Here is a 22,258-nt window from a genome sequence, read left to right as displayed (position 1 = left end):
AGGTCATGCAGAACTTCCCGAGGAAGTAGAGGAAACACAGCTCCACCAGGTTTTTTAGTTCCTGTTGGAAGATGCAGTACTCAAACCTGGAGGCTGAGATAAACTAGAAAAAGCCTACAATTCCTGTGCATTCCTCTCCTCGGCATTCAGCATCTAATACAAACACACACACACACTTGTCTGGCTCTGAGTAAAGAACTTCTGTTTTGGAGATAGTCTACTGATTCATCTCTTGTGTACTTGGTAAGGTATTATTTACATTTTTAAGTACCAACAGTTAGTAACATGTTCCTTACTTTGTATAATATTTGCACTGATGAATAAGGTTTCATTTCAAACCATACCCACATCTATGTCCTTTCTCTCCCCCTGGGACAGGCTTTGAGCTTAGAGGGATGGTTCCTATCCCATGATGTCAAACTAGACAGGCAAGGAAAAAGTGAACAGTTTTCAAATCAGTAGGGCTAATTCCCAGGAACTTGTTTCACAAGAGTCACTTGATCCACTCAAAGGACCTAAGCCAATGAGACCAGGTGGAGGATGCCTGAGACCTTCCTGACCACCAGAGCCAAACCTTCACCCCTTCATTTTGCAACAAGAATGCTAAGGACCACTTCTGCTCAGGGATACAGCACCTACTGAGCGTGCTTCCTGTGAGAATGCTTTGGAAAGAAGCAAGCAGTAAACCATGGTGCTAGAACTCCAGGAGAAATCGCTGTCCTACACAAATGAAATGGCTACAGAAAGAAAACAGGCTTTATCAGCTCTGAGAAAACATGCTGTTTCCAGGGTTCCATCCCACACAAAACTACTTCTTATGGCAGAGAGAAGTGAGCAAATACCTATGGTTTGGGGCATAGGATTAAACCTAAAGCAATGTTCCAGTGAGGACAGACCTTTTTCTTCCCGTATTTGCTCCTATAAATTCACGTAAGTGTGTATAAATGTGTGATGCTCATTATAAACATGCTATTCCCTCTCTCTAACTTCAAGTAGAATTTACAAATTGGCAATGTCCATTTACTCATGCCATGGAGAGTCTTGGTTCCAAATCAAAATTTTACTTACAAGAAACCAAACCACACCAGACAGAAAACAGCATGGACACTGGGTAGGCCCCTAAGAAGACATCTGAAACAAATCTGCATTATTTCTCACAGGGATTCTACCCCTAACAAATAGTTTTATATTAACACAAGCTCTACGACCAAAATGAAGAAACTATTCACTGTCTAATATAGGATGACAAGGCTTTTCTTCTTCAGCTAATTTGTGAAAATGAAGTCTGGCTACAAAAGGAGTTGCACCATAGGAACCCCCAGAGGGCAGGACTAGTTATCTCTGAATGCTTCTCCACGTGGCCAACTCAGGCTCATTTTCATCACTGGTTGGAGCTGCCAGAGAACAGCCCAGGATGCTGGCTTCCAACAATACTTGCACTTTATGTAGTACTTGATTTCATTGTTAGGAAAACATTTTCTTAAAACTCAAACACCTTTATCATATTCTCCATACATGTAAAGTTATCAAACATTAGGGGCTGTGGGGTTGGAGAGACAGCTCCGTGGCTAAGAGTACTTACTGCTCCTGCAGAGGACCTGAGTTCAGTTCCCTGCACTCACACTGGGCAGTACACAGCCACTTGTAACTCCAGATCTAGAAGGTCCAATACCCTCTGCCAGCACCTGTGGGCACCTGCACCGGTGTGTACAACCCCACCCTCCAACACACGTACTTTAAAAATAAATATTTAAAAAATTATTGCTAAATGCATTAACCATAAAAAAATACCAGAATCTTTTTTTCTTTAAAAGACAAATGTCTGGCAGAAACACCCAACTTGAACAAACAAACAAAAAATTATCAAGACAGAAATAACACCTTTGTTTTGTTTTTTGAAATTTAGCAATTATGTATTTCATACTCTTAAACTGAAGGCTATGTTAACATGTGAAACAGTATTTTCTAGGGCCAAGTAGCTAAAATTAAAAACCTATTTTAAGGAGCTACTATTCTTGTTTTCAGATCTTTCCATGTGCACATAAACAATTTTGTAAAATGGGAGTATACTGCAATATTGCTTTGTATCATAATTTAACATTATACAATGAGCATTTTATAGGAAATTACTTAATATTTAAAAATACACCTTTCATAATAAAATCACATTGTTTATTAAACAAAAAACTGTTTTAAGGGGTCAAAGTGGTAGAGTGCATGTTAGGCATGTGCGAGGCCCTGGCTTGCTTCCATCTCCAGGACCAGACAGACAGCTAATCCAAGATATGTTTAGGTTTCTTTCAGGATCCACCTGAGCCTTAATCCTGAAGTAAAGAAGTCCGGGCTGGGGTGCAAAGTGGCAGAAGATGGCCAAGACGGGTGCAGGCTCCAGTGACAAGGCTTCTATGGGTACTGGAAGAGGCAGTGAGATGAGCTACCACAGCCGTCAGCACAGGAGTGAAGAGGGCCCAGGAAGCATGAGGGCGATGTGGATGCAACAGGAGACTGTTCCCACACAGGATGCAGCAAATAAATATATCTGAGAATAATGGTTCTCAACTGTCAAAGAAAGGAGTTCCAGATATGGAAAGAGATAGTAAGATTTTAAGTGAGTTTGGAGTAACAGCATGAACTAACAGATATGGATCTACTGAAATGTGCAAGAACTCTGGATTTTCTCTGGCTCAGTCCACTAAGCATGGTTTCAAATAGCAATACTCTACAGCAATGAGCATACCTGGAGCTCACACCTCAGTTTTTATGTTTTCCATGTACAGAACAAGGGTCTCAGCTGTAGGACTAGGGTACAAAAAAAAATTCTGGAATATGTTATTACAGCAGAAAGCAAGAGGCTAGTCAAGGAGGATAAAAGCCCATCTGAAAGAGAAAGCCAGCAAGGAAGCACTACAAACCTGGCAGGATCTCAACAGGAAGGTAGAGCAAAAGGAAGAATGAGTAGCCTATTAAGCAAAACAGGAATTCAAGAATCTACAGGTACAAACACAGGAGAGCAGACAGGAATAGGAGCACATTTACTTCCAGCTACCAGCAGCAGAAGGAACGGTCAGGTTACAGGGCCACTTAGGCAACACAACAGTTAATGAGCCAGGAACCACCGAGGAGTGTAAAGCCAGTGGGTGTGGCGTGAAGTGGCATGAGGTGGGCAGGGAACTGACAAGACTCTGAGGAGCTTGCCACAGAGATGCTTACTGATTTTGCATTACCTTTACTTAAACAAAGGAGAGTGCTGCCAGCACCACCAATGGAGCAGAGCAGAACCACACAGAGCTCAACGCAGTGACACTTCTGTAGTTCATCCACCTCAAGTGACAATATGAACCTGCTCACAGGAAATAAACCCAAACGAACTAGTCATTTTGCCTGTGATCTCTAAGAGTATCGGTTGTAAAAATCAACCTGAGGACATGTTTCAGATCAGACATAAGAGACATAATATTCAGGGCATTTAAAATTTCATTCATTTTAGGAAAATGGAGACTTATACACAGTTTAAAAGTAATAAAAGAAGAAGGTATCTATGCGTGTGCCATGAGCATACATGCCATGTGTGCTCCATGTCAATAATTTAAGAAACTACACAGCAGTGGTAAAACTCAGCTAATGTGGGCTTGGGAGAAGACTGGCGCAGTGAAGTGTACAGCAAACCTTTTACTGCCTGAGCCATCTCCCCTGAGTTTGGATCCCCAGTTCTCACATAAAACACTGGCAATGTGCTTCCTGTTGAAGTGGAGACACAAGAGTCCCGAAAGTTCAATGGCCAGCTAGTCTAGCTCCATCACTGAGCTCCAGGCTCATTACGAGACTCTTTCTTGAGAGTAGCAGAAAGACACACACCGTCAATCCCTAGCCTCCGACCGTTGCACACACAACATGCACCCTGTTTCACACAGAACAGCGGCAGAATCTAGGTAATAATAGGCGCTCTGAAATCATCAAGATTGTGTTATTGTAGTTTACTCTGATAGACACATCTACCTACAGCTGGTGAACAGACAGACAGCAGATAAATAAAAATATTACTGGTACAGACTTCAAAATTGTCATAGGAAAATGTTGCACAAAAAAAGATAAGTGATTTTCACTTTTTTAACAAACAAAAACAACTTATAAAACAAGGCTGGCATTAAAGAAATTCTAAAGGAATTAAATTCTTCTGAGTGGAAGAAAAGACTCCAGATGATAAGAGAGAGATGTGGGAAGTGTAAAGAAGTGGTAATTCTGAATGTAAACTGAGATATACATGCTATGAACATAATATGAACCATGTATTACAGGACAGGTGGCAACAGACCAAACAGCAGGTGCAAAATGGAGCTATGTTCTAAAATCCATGCACTACTGGAATAATCAGCCTTTTATAGGACAAAATTTCACGATACAATCTCTAGTACACTAAGTACTACATCAATAGTAGAGAAGAAAACAAACAGAATAAAACATGATCTGAAAGATGGGGAAAAAGAGACCTGGCCCCAAGACAAACACCAAGTTTAAAACGTAGCAAAAATGTAGTCTCTAGACCCAAGTAGCAATTATTATGTAAAAACAAAGTAAACAAATGGACTATAGTTAAGATGTTGTTTGATACAGGGTCTTATAATATACCCAAGGGCAGTCTAGCCACTGTGCCATTTTCTCCCCAGCGAGAACAGACTCTTGCTCCTACATACGGAGTCCAGGAAGGGCAACTCCAGTTCCTTTGTGCCAGCCCATATGACCAGGAGCCATCCCCGGCAGTACAGGCACTAAAAAAACCAGTGCTGAAATGCTGGCACAGTCTTCCAGGTGCATCACCCTTCTGCCTCCCATCTGCCAACTTCAGCCTCACCACACATTAGAGATGCATCGACTTCACATCATTGGGCGCAGCCCATTTCACCCATCTGCCAGAAGTATACTGACCTCCTGCTAACCAGGACCTGTGCAAAACAAAACGCAGGGATACTTATTTTACTTCAGTTTTCACCATTATACACCTGCACGTCCTTTTTTTCTGGGAACCAATGATTAAGATGAGTTAATCTAACTTAAATCTTTCATGTTTTCATCTGCAATCTTAAAAGAGTAAATGATTTGTCTATTGAGTACACCATCTGTAAGGTGTTTATAAATAAATAAACATCTGTAAGGTGTTTATTTACTGGCAATTGAATGATGTGTGTCGAACACCTCAAAACACCAAGGTGAAGCCACAGAGCTTAAGAGCCCACGAAGTTTTCTATCTAGTGCACCTCCAATTTGAACTTACAATGTTAGGAAGAGCACATTCGACTTTGAAAGGCCATACAAAAAGGAAAACTGAAGGGTTAAGATACAGAATTTGACAGGTATTAAATAATCCTTTCACCCAGCTGCCATGGCACAGTATCTCCTTTAATCTTAAAATATAAAGAACAAATCCTAATTTGAATTTGCATACTCAAAACTAATTTTCAATTATGGATTTGCAGCATTCTTACTCCATGCTTCTGACTTAAAGGCATGATTGCAATATCTTAATTACACTTAAGCAGTGTATGTGCACACACGACAGAATGTCTGTGTAAATCAGAGAACATCTGGGAATCGGTGCTCTCCATCCATTAGGGTCCCAAGACTGAACTCAGGCAGCAAGTGCTTTTGCTCTTTGAGCCATTTTGATGAGCTCTTACAGAGCCCAGGCTGGCCTCAACTCACTATGTAGGCAAGGACGGCCTTGATTTCCCATCACTCCTGCCTCCACGTCCAGAATGCTAGGTTACAGGAAAGCACCACTAGATCTGGTTATGTGTTGCTGGGGATGAGGACTAAGACTTCACCCATGCCAGCTGAGATTTTTACGTGAACTACATCTCTAGCCTCTTTCTGATCTTGGAATCTTTTTCATTTCCCTTGCATGTGCCTTTGAACATGGCCACATTACACATGATTATCACTGGCTTTATATTGGACTTACATGCTTTCTACAAGGCTCTGCATAACAGTCACCAAATATACTGATTTGTCACACCCACCATACTCTGGCTTCCTACAGCCATCTGTTCCGAGCTCAATTTGTCCCTCTAAGATATACTGCTGTGCACAGCTTTCTTCTCTGGGCCAAGCTCTTTGGAGGTGGGCTTCTCTCGTACCCACCTGTGATCTTCTGTGGCTGTCTGAAATACAAGAGTGCTTTACATGTGTACTTTCTACTTTATGACCAAGAAATTATTCTAAAAATACCCATTTTCTGCAAGTATATATTTCCGATACCACTTATGAAAAGTTATGAAGGGAATGTCGAAGGCAAGGCATAAAAGCATACTTGCAGAGGGAAATGAACAAATTAAAGCAAGTGGACAGATGCTATTCTCATGGCTCTGATTCTCAACTGCTCTCCACTCAGCCAACTTCCATTAACTGCTAAGCTCCTCCCCCAGGAACCTGCCCATGCTACCTGAGCCTGTTAAGTCCTCTTCACCTACCTCTAGCAAGGGAGAAGTGTGCTGCTCACATGTTCACAGTTCCTGCACATTTTGTACCCCTAGAGCACAACCCTGTCTGTTGTTCACCCTAACCCCCATGTTTGGTACAGAGTAGGTACAAGAATTACTGAGTGCTGTTTTTCAAAATAAATGCATGTTCCTAACAGAAAGAAATAACCCTTTTAAAAACTATGCACTTCTGTGATTGTACAAATCACAGAAATTACCTATCTCAGATAAATTTCATAATGGCAGGGATGTGTACATTTACACACCCCAATATTTTGGCCAAACGTGCCACTATACATGGGAGGCATTTTAGTATTGATTTTAAGAGCAGCAAATGAACGAACAATTTCTATGCTCTTCCAAGCCCTCCTCAGCTTGCTGAGACACTATCTCAGTATAAAACATTGGGTGCTACCATCTAAGTTGTTTAGCCTTGTCTTTAAAACTTTTAAACATCCATTAATGTATGTGCTCTGTTAATATTCCAGATACCCTTTTGCACATGAATGGGGGGGGTTGAATACAACCCCCCAAAAGATCAGTTGAATAATTTACTATATCCTCATTATATTCAGGCATAAACCTGTCTACAAGTAGTATTATTAAGACATGAATGTGAAAGCACCACCCGTCTAAATTACCAACAGAAGAAAACTTAGTATCAAATAAAAATACCTCAGCCTGAATTAAACAGAAACAACGTTTTAAAAAATCTCTTCCCAGGATGAAAACATGATGCCGCTACACAATTATTAGCATGGGTTCTCCTCCCAGCACCAAGAAACACAAGGGGAAGGATGGGAAAGAAGGGTTATGTTGTAGAGGACACTGATCTAAGCAGCTTTGCAGGTGAGTGGAGACTGCAAAACTCAAGGCAAGTGAAGCCATATAAATCCAGACAGTGCAGCTGTTTCTCACGGGGATTCAGTCAACAATTACAAAACCACTAATCAGGATCCAGTAATCAGGAATATGAGTAGATAATGTCAGGTGGTAAAAGCCAGGCTTTTACTCTAGGGTGGGAAGTTGGCAATTAAGCAAAGGCAGCAAAAGCAGCTGCTATCATCTATGTGTTAAGAGATGAGAGCTTAGGACATCAGTATTGATTCTTGTTTACCTGACTATAGATCCAAATGGCCACAGAAACATACACACGGCTTAGCACTCACATATGCCCTTGCTCTATCATCTGAGGGGCTGGAGTAGGGATCCCTAACACAAGAACTTAAACTCCAGTTAAGTCACCCAACCAAAGAAGGCCATGTCTGTTAAGACACTGAAGATTCTAGGACAAAATAAAAAATGTGGACAAGAGATAGAGCATCTTATAGTGTCAGGAAGTGGGAAAGGGCAAAGCAAGAAAGCCATGGTCAACTGGAAAAACCATCAAAGGCAAAATGACAGCAAATTCAGTGGAAAATAGTGTACTGTCATAATAAAAATACATTCTCCCGAAGAATGTCCGCTAGGCCTGGTGGCTCATACCTCTAAGTTCAGTGCTTGGGAGGCCAGACCAACTTCCACTAGACAGTGAATTCCAGGTCAGCCTAAGCTACAGAAAAAGAGACCCTGTCAAAAACAAAACATACCATCACACAGAATTCTAAAATTTGTCAGTATTCTAACCTCAAAGAGGCTGGATAATAGGCCCCTGCTTTCCAGGATAGAGTGACTCCCTCTTTCCAAAGGCTGGGGAGAAAAACCTGGGAGTAAAGGTGACTTTCTAATGGAGAGGCCTGCCACAGCCAGGTCAGTGCTGATGGCGATAATGCAGCTGCCAGCACACTCCTTGACATGGGATGAGGAAAACACCCTGCCCAAACACCCCTAATCCCAGTCCAATTACAAGGAAAATGAAAGTCCCAGCTGAAGAAATTTTACAAAATATGTGACTGTCAAGATTATCAAAAACAAAGATGCCTAAGACACTGCTGAGAGATGGCTCAGCAGCTAAAAGCACTGGCTGATCTTCCGTAAGACCTGGGTTTGATGCCCAGCACTAACATGGCCGATCACCATTAAAAACTCCAGTCCTAGGGAATCCAATGCCCTCTTCTGGCTTCCATGGGCACAAGGCATGCATATAGTTCACAGGCATACATGTACACAAAACACTCATAAACATAATTTTAGAAAACCATCAAAGCCAACCAAACAACAAACTAGTCTCTCTATCTACTGTTCTCCAGTGACACAGCCTAGAAACCTGTCAGACCACCACCTTTTCCAAGTCAGGCATAAGGGCACACCTATAACCCCAGCATCTGAGAGGCAGAAGGATCAGGAATTCAGGATTAGCCTTAGGTATACAGCAAGTCTAAAAACAGCCTGGGTCATAAGAACCTCCTTTTGAAAAGGAGGAAAGGAGAGGAGGGTGCTGGTGAGCTCAGTTAGGAGGGCTTGCCGCTCTTCCAGAGGACCTGAGGTTGGTTCCCAGCACCTACGCTGGGCAGCTCACAACCACCACCAGCTCCAGTGAACCCAACACCTTCTCACCCTCCCTAGGTACCCATACGCAAGTGGTGCATGAACGCACACAGTTAATCTTTTTTTTTTTTTGTAAGAAATACTCCTTCCCATGTTGTACCCCGATGTGCTAACAGGATCCACAGAGGCAGACCCCTGGCCTTGGGACTGGGAATGTACCTCAATGACAGAACTTGTCTAGCATGTACAGGTTGGGAAAGGGAGAACAGGAAGAAGAAAAGGCCTCTCTTCATCCCATTCAGGCCATAGTGGCAACATACTCATGATGCCAGCCCTTGGGAGGCCGAGGCAACAAGAGCACTGTGAAGTTGAGACTAGACGGAGCTATGTAGTAAATCCCTGTTTCAAAACAAACAAACAAACAAACAAAACCAGAAGGCCCCTAAATAATCCTGATACGCTTAATTCCGGGGCAGAGCGGCTCTGGTTTCTAATACAGGACATGGGGCCCTTGAGACAAGATGATGGTGTAGGACCACACTGCAACAACCTCAGGCAGTGAGAATGGCAGTGCTCACTGTGTGCCAGGGACTCTCAGGGCAGGAGTCCTGTTAGCAGAGACTGCAACTTCAGCAAGAGCAGCCCTTGGCCGGACGACTGAGTTAAGTCCTCAACCTCCAAATCTTGAGTCTTTAAAAGTAATACAATAGTTTTGGGGGTTTTGTTGTTTGTTTGTTTGTTTTGCTTAGGAAATAAGTGCCAGGCATCAAAGTAACTTTACACAGATCTCTTTATCCCACAGTGGTGGAGGCCTGCAGGGTTGCCCTCCCTCCCGTGATGTCAGCAGGGGATTAGCACTCAATTGCTATGTGAATGCTGAAAGACTCTTGCTACCCAGGAAAAGGGTTGGCTGTAACGGTCCCATTACACATTTTTTTACAGTCATGACATGGCACATTATAAGCTTCTCAATGATAAGCTCTTTATGAGAGCTAGAAGTCTGCAGCCTCTAAAACAAAGACCTCTTCTGTCTTCCATTTCCTAGAAGTCAGTAAACTACAAATCACATCCCGTACAATATCCACTCAGAGGATCCAGTTCATACAGCTTTGCCTAGTTTCTCAGAGTGCGGAGCTGCCCACAGGACACAATAACCTTAACAAATATGCCTTCATTTTTAATTAGATGGCTCTGCGTTCTAACTGCCCCCTTTTGGAATCAGATTTCTGTAGCAGTCTAGGCTGTCCTCTAGCTTACTCTGCAGCTGAGGATGCCCTGACACTCCCCCACTCCTGGCTCTAACTCTAATTTTAGAGGGGCTGGTGAGATGGTTCAGTGGATTAAGGTACTTGCTACCAAGTCTGATGGCCTGAACTCACTATCTGGGACACACATGGTAGAAGGAAAGAACCAACTCCATGTGTTATCCTTCGACCTCCACACATACACCATGGCTGGCACACATATGCACACACGCACACACAAATGTAAAAAAAAAAATGGTTTTGAAACCATTTCCAATCACAGAGTTGTAAACAAAGAGGACTACCTCTTAACCCTGTTTCACATCCTACTTAACTATGACACACACATCAAAATGAGGAAATTAACATTCGTGCAACACTAGTCACTGAGCTGTAGATGATGGCCACAAGCCACCAGCTTTCTCTTCCATACTTGTTTCTCTTCCAATCCAGAGGCCCACAATGAATGGAGTCTCCATGTCTCCCGCAGCCTCCACTTTCCATCTTTCTTTGCTTTTTTATGACCTTAACACTGGAAGAAACACTGATCAGGTGTCTTGGAAGAAGTTCTATACCTTAGTTCCCAGTTTAATTTTGATTGGTCTACAGTTACAGATTTAACATTAAAGAGCTGAGCTGTCCCCACACTCCATCATATCGGAGAGGACTGTGACTGTGGGCGGATGCTGTCCCACTCCACTAACTGCTAAAACATGTAACTAGTTCCATAAATAAAGTTACTTAGTAGCTACTCTAAACAGCTGAGGGATTCACAGCTACACCACCTAAACAAACATTTAGTTTTAACCTTGTGGTGGTACATGCCTGTAACACCAACCCTCAAAAAGTGGACGAAGGAGAACTGGGAACTTAATGCCAACTATCAACAAAGAAGAGAAATCTTATCAAAACTTTGGGTTTCTCATTTCCTGTGACTTATGTTTTCTCATGCTGTCACTCAAGGATTACTGCTGTCCTTCATTCTCACTCATCTTTATTTGGTCATACAATTCACGATTGTTAACATAGCTCAGAGAGAAGAAAGGAACATAAATAGCAGTAACCTTATAACGTACAGCCCAGGGGAACACTTGTCACCCACTCTGGCTTCCCCGAAACCCAATTATAGGCTTTACTTACCAGAAAAGAAAACCAAGCACTCTCTGCTACCCAGGACAGGGTTAAATGGGAATGAATGTAACAACACTAAGTTCCACGTGGCTCCAGACACCACTGCCTCCTAAGAAGTGTTCTCTGGGTATAAATGAGTGTGACTCCTGAACATTTAGTGGGTGCAGGAATCAGAGAAGCCTGTACTACAGCAAACAGTGAAATCCCACCCATCAAAACGCCAGGTCTACCTTTGATAAACCCCAAGCTGGTAGGAGATCTACAGACAATGCCAGTCTTGAAATATGCACATATAGGTAACGTTCTCATTAAACAAACTCCCTCTGTTGCACAAAATTGAGACACATCAACTTGCAACACTCTTCTACACCTTTAGCAATTTTACCCAGTTTCCCTAATCCAGGCAACACTGCCTTTGTCACCAATACTGTTCTGTCAAATTCATTCTTGCCTTTGTCCCCTCACTTGCTATGCTGAATACACCAGATTAACTTAATAAGGATGATTAAATATCAAAACTAGAAACTTAAATTTGTTGTTGACACGAGCCTCTTAAAAGTAGGGAAGGAATCATATAGCTACTTTGTTTGAAGGAATCTAAAAATGTGCTTGTTTAACAATACAGGTACTAAAACTGAAATATTCTAGAAATCCAGTTATCATTAGAGAAAAGAGACCCAGGCTACCAAAGCCTTTTACACTGCACCCCTAATTCATATTGTTCCTCTCAACAGCTTCATGGCTCCCTTGCTTTCCAGTGCAGACTGCAGGGTACGGTCCCGGTTATTGCCCATCTGTCAAGTGGTCACTGATGTTTTTGTAAGCATGAATGTTTCTATACAAATAGCTCATTTCCATGTTGGTAAGAAGTTCTTAGAATTCAGGAATCTGTATTCTTATTATCTCAAAATGACTTATATGCCACTTCAAACACGTATATATTAAAAGGTAGGCTATATATTCTGCTGGAGGAATTAGGATAACATCTACGATCTCAAATTTTCAACTATACAGGAAATGTCACTTTAAGGTTAAAAATGCCATTTAAAGGAATGAAGGAAGGAAGGGAGGAAGGAGGGAGGGAGGGAGGGAGGGAGGAAGGAAGGAGAGAGAATGTGTCTATTATACCTCCCGTTAGTTAGTATGCTAAAGAATCCTTGTGTTCACTACACATAACAGGCTGAATTGGCAAAATGATGACCTTCCAATAATAAAAGTGATTAAGAGATAAAGCATAGAATACCCTTAACACACAACTACCTGACTCAAGAATTATGAAGACATGTACTAATCTGCCTTTCTCACAAACATGATCTACCTATACACTACTTCAGAGATACTACTGAAGGTTAACACTGACAGCAAATTACAGATCCAAAACAACTAACAGTTCTAAGTTTAAATCCAAGAGGGATTCCCATTCAATGCTGCTTTTACCAATTATAGTCAAATACCTGTTTCCACAGGGTAAAATCTGTGTAAGTAGAGTTCTCAGGGAATGAATTCTGAATGGCTGTTTTCCAATACTTAAGGATGCCCTGACCAGACTTCTCACCTCACAGGACTAATTCTTATCCTGCTCTAGTTATAATAACACACATCATCACAATCCTTGAAACCATCCTCTTTTATGAGCAGTTTCTACCCTTGGTCCATTCTGAAAAAAATTTAGGTTCCGGAAGTTAGGTAATTTGTTGCACAAGACCACACAGCTAAATGAGAAGCACCGTGATTGAAGCCCAGGCCTATTTGTCCCCACCAGCCCTTGCCATGTCGCAACTTCTGTGCTATCCAGGCCTTTCCATCCATCACTTCGCACACTAGGCATCATGGCAGAGGGAGGCACTTACATCTTGATCCTCAAGTTGGAGGCAGAGAATGGCAAGGTTGTTGTATGAAGTCTCTAAGGTTAGCCCATGACACACCTTGTCCAACGAGGCCACATCTCCCCAATCCTTCCCAAACAGTTCCACCAACTGGGGACCAAGCATTCAAACATATGGCTTATGGAGGCCATTTTCATTCAAACCACTACAAGAGTATGTTTTCTGCACCAGTGTCACCAAAACTGGACGCTGCTTCAGAAGAGGTTACAAATTTTATTTTATTTTTTTAATGAACACACTGTAACTCACTGCTCAGAAGTCTTCCAAATTTTTAGGGCACAATTATTTGACTTCTTAAAAGTATAAAGTGATATTCAGAATAATGTATCTATGTGAAAAGGTATTTTAAATTGTGAACATAGCTTCCAATAAAAGGATGATCTTAGGTGACATCAATGAAGAGAGAATAATAAACAATCAAAAACTTCTATCCTCAATAGGCAAGAATGCTCAGAAATTGCCTTTTCAGGTCTCTGAATTTTAGCTAAATGCCTGAAGTAACCCGGGAAACATTTATGCATGAGAAACAGCAAAACTGCAAATGGTGAGCTATATGGCTTTGGAACTTACCCTATATCTAACCCATTTTTCAGATCTACCCTAAGCTTGCCTATGACCACAGTGAAAAAATTAGCAGCCTAGAAGTCCCTGGAAGGGTCAGAGAGAGAGGCATCAATTTCCTTCAAAACCCTACTCCAGCACTAGAAGTGGTTAAGAACATTTGCTATTCTTGTAGAGGACCTGGCTTCAGTTCCTTGTACTCACACTGGGTGGCTCATTACTGCCTGTAACCCCACCTCCTGGGAGATCCAATACCCTCTTTTGTCTTCTATGGACACCTGCCCTCTCATGCAAATACCCACATACAGACATATATGCATACACATAACCAAAAACACAATTTACAAAGAATTATCATTATCTTCCCTGTTTTCTGATTGCAAATAGCATCTTTGGATTAAGAGGATAAGGGTGAAAGGATAGCATTTGCTCCAGATGACTATCGCACTGTTCACAGGATGGCTAATAGTCAAGGCAACAGACTAATGAAAAAGCTTTTATAAAGGGGGCAGCTGCTACAGTACTCAGGAGAGCGGGTCCCATACCTCTCCTGGGCAGCATAGCAAAGCTGGCCCTAGTGGCATGAGAGCGGGAAAACTGGCCCTGCCCCTTCCTGGCTGTAGCCTTGGTTGAGCTAGCCAGGGAGGTTTTGGAGAGCTAGCTCACCCTGGTGGTATGGGTGCAGGAGAACTGGTGGGCTGACTAACTCAGCTACCATTCAGGCCCTCAGATCCAGGGCTTTGAGTTGGCCCAGCCTAACATATACCCGTCTAAGAACTGCTGGAGCACATAAAGGGTCCAGGCAGGTTCTGGAGATCCAAAGCTGCAGGATCTCCACAACATAGGGTAACAATCCATATTCAGGAGGACTCCTGGTGAAGATCCAGTATTGACAGTATGGCTTAAGCCAGAGGCCTGGAGCCACACTAATGACTCACTGCAATGAACATTTTCAAGTAAAGACTTTGGACAAAAGGGTATACTGTAGGACATACCAGGAAACCATAGCGAGGTATCTTAGGATTTTTTTTTTTCTTTTTTGGGGGGTGGGGTGGGGGAGGCTTGCAAGGGTAGAGAGTGGATATGAAAGGATAGGGAGATGAGTGGGACTGGAGTGCATGATGTGAAATTCACAAAGAATCAATAAAAAGCTTAAAAGGTAGGGAACAGTTGCCTGGTGTGGTAGCACATGCTTTTAATGCCAACACTTACGAGGCAGAGGCAGGCAAATCTCTGAGTTCAAGGCCAGACTGATCTACAAGCTCTAGGACAGCCAAAGCTACACAAGAGAAACCCTGTCTTAAAGAACAAAACAAAACAAAGCAAAAATCACTTTTTCCAACTCTGTGTCTCACAAACTCTTGAGTAACTTGAAGTAACAGCTTCCACCCCATGTGAAAGGCATGAGACCTAACCAAAATTTAAGCTTCTTACTTTACGTTAACTTCTCTGTGAAACTAAAATCATTTAAAAATCAAGGGTCTTAAAGGGCATTTATTAATAAGTGCCAGCAATAATAAAAAAAATAAGCTTAGAAATAAATCTGAGTTTTGGCTTTGACAACTGTTCCTCATGAGTCATTTTAATTACACAGCTATTACCTGAGGAATTTTTTCTACTTCAAGGCAATTTTTTAAAAAATTACTCTTTTGGCTAGGCTTATAATAGAGCAAAATAAATACCTTCCAAGATTCTAGGCTTAACATAATTATCCTATAGAAAGTTTAAAAAAAAAAAAAAAGGAGGGGGATTAATCTTGCCTGACTTTTGAACATGGAATCTCTTACTGATGAGGGAGGGTGCAGATATCAGGCAGGCTGACTGAATGGTAAATGTGCCAGATATGTATTTCTTACGATGAAAATGAAGAGCTGTATGTAAAAAGGCAAAATTCCAAACAAAGAGAAAAATTCAGATAAAATCCATGTGACCCAAAGAAAGAACAATTTCTTAAAATACTAAAAAGTGAATGGGCTGGAGAGATGGTTCTGTGATTAACAGCTTCGGTGGCTTGCTCTTCCAGACGACACAGGTTCAGTTGCCAGCATCTTCCTAGCCACTATGGGCAATGTACACACGTGGTGCATAGTCATACATGAAGGCAAACATCCACACACATTTATACAAATAAATAAATAAATACATACATAAATAAATAATAAAAACATTAAAAAGCACAATCCCCCAAAGAAAGGTTATGTTAAATTAGATTTAGACTCACACCTGGCCAATTTTTAAAAGTTCTAAATTCAGTAAAGGCAAAAAGACCAAGCACACAGTCCCGAAGGTACTGTGTTGAGAACAAAGCACTTGAGCAAAATCCTAAGACAGACAGCATTCCATCTGAAACATGGGCCAAAACTATAAACAGGCAACTCACAGAAAAAGAGAACTCTCAGCACAGCTGAAGGGAGGAACCTCTGGCACAAGCTCAGGGGAGGGCCAGCCAGCAGAATCTAGGAAAAGCAGTGTCATCCTAAGACATTTAAAGAACTGCAAAGTGGTAGGGACATTCCTTAGTGCCTGGCCCACATTCCTGGGGAGAGCCACCTGTGGCTGCTGTTACTGACCCTGCTCCCTAGGCAAACAGGAAAACACCAGGGAGAGCTGCTTGCCTACCAGATTCTCTGAGCCAAGAAGACAATTTAGAAGCTGCAAAGTTGAAGTGTCCTCGATATCGATAGAATCTTATAGTACCTTCTAAGATACCGATGACTACATACAGACACAATTATTTTTTAATTCTCAAAAGAAGGCCTGGGCTGTGTGGGAGTAGTAGCCAATGCCTGAAATCAGTGAGTTCCAGGTGAGCCAACTCTACAGAGTGAAACCCTGTTATCTACCCCCACACAGCAGTGTTGGGCACGATGCCTTATACCTGTAATCCCTGAACTGTGAGGGAAGAAGGATCAGCATTTTGAGGGCAATTTTAGTTGCTGAGCAAGCGCACCATCAATCAGCCTCTGCTACCAAGGAGACCCTGTCTCAAAACAACAGACAATAAAAAGCAAGCTTGTCCTCTAGAATGTCAGCAAGACAAAGCATTCCAAAATATACAAAGCATTATATGTTTAGCCACAAAGAAGTATGCTATGGTCATAACTGTTTAATTAAGGATGGAGAAAATGCAGAAATACTGCCAGTTGTAATCTACTTAACACAGCATGAAATCCTTAAATGGCTTTTGTGGTGGTTTAAATAGAAATGCCCCCATAGGCTCCTATGTTTGATTGCTTGGTTGTCAATTAATGGAACTATTTGGGAAGGATTAGAAAATGTCCTTGCTGGAGAAGAAATGTCCCTGGGGGTCAGCTATGAGGTTTCAAAAGTCCATGACATGCTCCAGAGCCATGCCTGTTCCCCACCATCTTGTTCACAGATTCACCCTCTGAAACTGTAATCAAGCACCAATTAAACACTTTCTATTATAAGATGCCTTGGTTGCTTCATAGCAATAGAAGAGTAACTAAGACAGCTTTCTTCGCTGCAAAACTTCATAACACGAGACTTCCCAGGCATGGTGAGCAACCACCAGACAATAGAAGCAGGCAACTGAGAGGGTAAGGTACACAGAGATTAAAGTGCACCTCAGATCATATTTAGCTTTTAAAATGCACCTTTGTTAATTTAAAATTAAAAATTAAATGAAGACCATTCCTGTACATTAAAAAATGTCTGTTTCCCTAAAAATTTAAGCAGAAGAAACAAACTGATTGGAAGACACTTAAAAGCAAGTTGTAGGTTGGTAGAGGCGAACACAGGCAAAAGCATATATATTCCTTCCCCCAAGAAAGAGCCGACAGTCTCTTTCTCTGAGTGAGGGGAGCAGGGGCTGCCTCTGTCATGAACTCAGCTGGCTGCTCTTTGATCGCTCACCCCTGATGATGCAGCCTTGCCAGGCCATGGAGCAAGAGGATCTAGGCAGTCCTGATGAGACTTAACAAGTTATGGGCAGATGGCAATAGTGGAGAACTCCCCTTTCAGTGGACTAGGGGAAGGGGATGGGAGGAAGAGGGAGGGAGGAAGAGGAAGGGAGGGAAGGACTTCAGGAATTGAGGAAGGGGGCTTCAATCAGGATATATAATGAATAAATTATGAAAAAAATTTTAAAAAAATTCACATAGGAGGGCATGTTCTTGTTTTGGGCAAAAGGCCTAGCGGTTCCTTCTGTTCTTCACAACCACCGACAGGTGACCAAACACAATGATCCATTTCATGCTACTGTTATTAGATCCTGAATCTACAGGCAAGAAGCACACATGTGCCAATAAAACAGAAAAGCCCAAAAGTAACTCATGCCTTCTTATTAAAGAGAAAATACCTGCCAGCAGACTTCCTTAAAGGTTTCATGGGTAAAACAATTCAGAATTGCCTGCCACCTAATGTGAAAGAAATGACTGCACATTTCTTACAGACAAAAGGTCAAGGTTTGTAAAAAGCATTTATTTCTTTTTGGTGCTAGAAATGCCCTCAGGGATGCTAAGCACGCGCTGTATCACTGTGCTGCATTCCGAGCTCCCAAACGCAGCTCCAGGCCTTTTCTCATCACTTTAAGTTTCTTATCACTTTTCTCATCTCATTTATAAGTTCAAAACATGTAAGTTTCTGATCTGTGCTGGTCATCTTGACCAGATGAAACTGTAAGACTCTGGGAAATGGAAAACAAGGAAGTATCCTATCCTATGCTCTTGCAGAAGGTCTTGTGGAACCAACAGAAACCAGATGATTCTGGGCATCATGAAAAAAATGTTACCATCAGTAAGTTTTCTTCAAGCCCCAGGTGCTATCATTTAAAAAAAAAAAAATTCAGTAAGTACAAAAGACATGCTCTAAAGGCCAGGGGAAATCAGGGTGATAAGAATTTTAAAATTTAAAAACGAAGGCTAACACGTACTAATACTTTTCCTCTGAAAAGGCTAATATTGCTAGTCTCCCATGACTGACTCAGAACTCGAAAGGCAACGCTGACAGCTTTTCCCACGTAAAGACTCTGCTCTTACCTCATATGACCAGACACACTGCACGCCTGCAAATCTCCGCACGCATCTTCCCACCTCCACATCCTCATGGGTAGTGTACATTTCCCGGAGACACTTGCCAATGTGCGGTGCCATTCTCCGAAGCACTTCCCGGCTCAGAATTACGCCAGGCCCCCCCATGCAGAAGTTCTCTCCAGGCTCGAGGGCCAGCTTCCCCATTTCTTCTGTGGTGCCCAGTCCCGTCTGCCCGAGAAAAAGGGGCTCGCTGCTATTCAAACTCCTCAGAAAATTCTCCAGACGATCTCCTTTGATGTAAACATCATCGTCTGCTCTCATAAACCATTCGTACTTGTCCAAGTAGTGGTCATGCATGTACTTGAGCATCATGAAGGACTTCTTCTGAGGTGGATAGGAGTCATCGACGCCCCGCAGTGGCACTATCGGAATGGGGATAGACGTATCTGAACCCTCGCTAGAGAAGAACTCAACTTTCCCAGGAATTGTCTTGGACCATGTTCTGTAATTAAAATAAATAACGGTTAGAGGACAGTCATTTTCAGAGATGTATTTACCTGATCATTTTGTATCACTGTGTGACTGCTTCTAACATTGGGTCTGCTTGCCTCCAACTAATGGAGCGCCCAGTAAGTATTACAAAGGCCAGATTAATTTTCAGAAGAACCTCAGCTAAAGGAAAGGGGAAGGCTACAGGATGATTAAGCTCTAGTTACAGCTGAAACTCAAATTGCCATGGTGAGATCTAGGTAGTCAACTTTTGGATTCCATCAATATCTGCTGTCAACTCCTCAGCTCTGGAAGGATGGCTAAGCAGGTGAAGGCACAGCTGCCAAGCCTCATAACCAACCTGAGTTTGGTTCCAGAGTCCACATGGTTGAAAGAGAGAACTGACTCTTACAAGTTGTCCTCTGACCTCTACATGTGCACCATGGCTGCACACACCCACATACTCCCACAAAGTAAATAAAATGTAAGAAATAAATGACAACAAAATCAAATCTTGGTGCAAAGTTCCTCAAGTGCCAAGCAGGACAGATGCAGTGGTGAACTAAAACACAGTTGGGAGTCACGAGCAGGCACCAAGACGGACGTCGTCAGACGGTTGCACAGGTGAACGCTATTGGCATAAACATGTTCTGAAAGAAAGCAGCACACCAGCAAAGGAGATTCAGAACAAAGAATGTTTTCCTGAGGCCGGAAGGTGCCCAGGATGCCAATGTTGAGGCAGGGTGCAGAGCATGGCAGGGTTTGCTATGGAGAACTCAGCACTAGGGGGGAAGCCTAGCAGAGGAGTAGTCCGCCGTGCTCTGACGGCCCTGCAAGGCCCCACAGGGAACACCAAAGGAGACAGGGGTGCACACTCTGAAATTCTCAGGTGTGGGTTTTAACTGAAAGAAGCCAGAGGTGTAGGTCTGAGGCTTAAAAGTAGCTGGTTCAGGCCAGACAGAAGAAAGACCAGTGACCAATTAAATAGAAACAAAGTTGAGAACAGCTAATTTAAGGTGTCATAATGTTCTTTGCTTAAGCTACTGCCAAGAACTTAAGTTTTAGCTGAAATTGTTCACTTATTTGGACATTTCTAATAAAAACGTGACAACAAATAAAATACAGGCTGAATATCCTTTATCCAGAGTTTTTCACATTATAAAACACGTGTATAGATTTACTAGTCAAATACCCCTAATCCAAAAATCCAAATGCCCTGAAACCTATACTGTAGAATTGAGTACTGCACTCAAAAAGTCTTGTATTCCAGAGCATTTTGAATTTCTATATTAAAGATGCTCAAATTGTAGTAAATTTAATATTAAGAAACTTAGGCCTAGTGTAGAGGTGCACACCTTTGATCCCAGCACGCTGGAGGCAGAAGCAGGTGGATCTCTGTGAGTTCAAGGTCAGCCTGGTCTACAAAGTTAATTTCAGGCCCCATGCCTACCTACAACAGTGAGAACCTGTTGAATGAAAGGCAGGGAGAAGAAAATAAAATCATGAACTGTAGATACATGCTGGTGGTAGAGTGCTTGCTCAGGATGTGCAGGGCCAGAAGTTCAATTCCCAGTCTCGCTGTCTCTGCCACCACCCTCAAACCCCCATAGACTTTCCAGTAACAATTGTTCTCCATATATTTTAACTCGCTTAAACCAGTACAATGTATTTCTACAGTGAAAAGATGACTTGGACCAATTAAATGTACACCTATCTTTAATGGATATTACTAGGAGAAAAATATCTTTAAATATATTCTAAGCCAGGTATAGTGTATGGAATCTCAGTGCTCATGAAACCAAGACAGGAAGATAGCAGGCTGGAGGTCAGTCTGGGGTACTCAGGGCATCAGTGCCTCAAAAACATGTTTAAAACAATAATGCAGATCTCTCAGGAAGCAGTACAAATGTAGGGAGATTGGGGTGGAGGGATAGAGGCATGGCAGACATCACTTTTACTCTTCCTTTTAGTACAGAAGACTTGAAAGCAAAATTTATCTGTAGCCAAACATAACCCAGAAGGTACCATCCAAACCACCTCTAGTGCACAGTTCAGGGTATTCAGTATGTGAAATGCTATACAGCTATCACCACTATTCAGCTCTACAACATTTTTCTTCTTGCAAACTGAAATTTGAAACTTATTTTTATAATTTTAAATGAGACACTTAAAAAACAAGACTAGTTTTCATTTATCTTCTTAATCAAAATATAAAGAACAAAATAACCAAATTATCTCATTCAAACTAAGGAAATATTCAATTGTATAAAATCTTCTACCAACTTCCTCTCAAGAAGTTCAAGGATGAACTATATACATGATTTTTTTTTCAAATCTAGGGTACTAACTATGAGGTGTGTCAGTTTTTCTTTTACCAACAGCAAATGCTGCTGCACTGTAAGGCAACCAACAACTAGAAACTGCACCTTATTTCAGAGATGTCAGAGTCTGGGAAACTCGCATCTTAGAACGGACAAAGCACCGCAGCTACTGTTCCCCCAATGCCTGTGGACTGATATAAACAGGTCTGTATATAATAAGCCGCTCAGCTCTTTTAGAAAGAGATATGAAATAAACGACACAGAAACCTCGCATTACAGATTCTATACCAGGCTCTACACTATATTTCCTTTTCACAAAGGATATGCTCTTTTCAATATTTTTAAAAGGAGCACTGGAGAAATGTTTCTGTGGTTGAGAATATTTTCTCTCTTGCAGAGGGCTAGGGTTGGAGTCTCAGCATCTACACATGGCAGCTTCTAACCATTTATAACTCCAGTTCCAAGGAATTTTCTTCTCCAAGGGTACCAGTACACATGATGCATATACATACATGCAAAGACTCACATACACACAGAAAAGAAAAATAATCTGTAAAAAGTGATAGTTAGGCATGATAGCACATGGCTATAGTCCCAGTTACTCAGGGGCAGAGGTAGACATGATCACTTGAAACCATGAGTTTGAGATCAGCCTAGGCGACATGGTGAGACTCTACTTCAAAAAGCAAAATAAAGCTAAGAGCTAAAGTAAATAAAGAAGAGATGAGCTGC

At 41.9% G+C, this 22,258-nt stretch overlaps 1 protein-coding gene across 1 annotated transcript in view; it reads right to left on the bottom strand.

Annotated features, from left to right (window-relative positions):
• The window catches only part of Chsy1 (chondroitin sulfate synthase 1), a 50,571-nt gene that overhangs the window by 15,221 nt on the left and 13,092 nt on the right, over window positions 1-22,258 (bottom strand). The window contains exon 2 of the mRNA XM_055623639.1: window positions 18,723-19,218. Within this exon, the coding sequence (XP_055479614.1) occupies window positions 18,723-19,218 (496 nt within the window). The remainder of the gene's footprint in view (window positions 1-18,722; window positions 19,219-22,258) is intronic.

This window comes from Psammomys obesus, unplaced genomic scaffold (genome assembly GCF_907164565.1).
Source record: "Psammomys obesus unplaced genomic scaffold, mPsaObe1.curated_primary_1811, whole genome shotgun sequence".
Classification (NCBI taxonomy): domain Eukaryota; kingdom Metazoa; phylum Chordata; class Mammalia; order Rodentia; family Muridae; genus Psammomys; species Psammomys obesus.
This window is presented reverse-complemented; position numbering and strand designations above follow the sequence as displayed.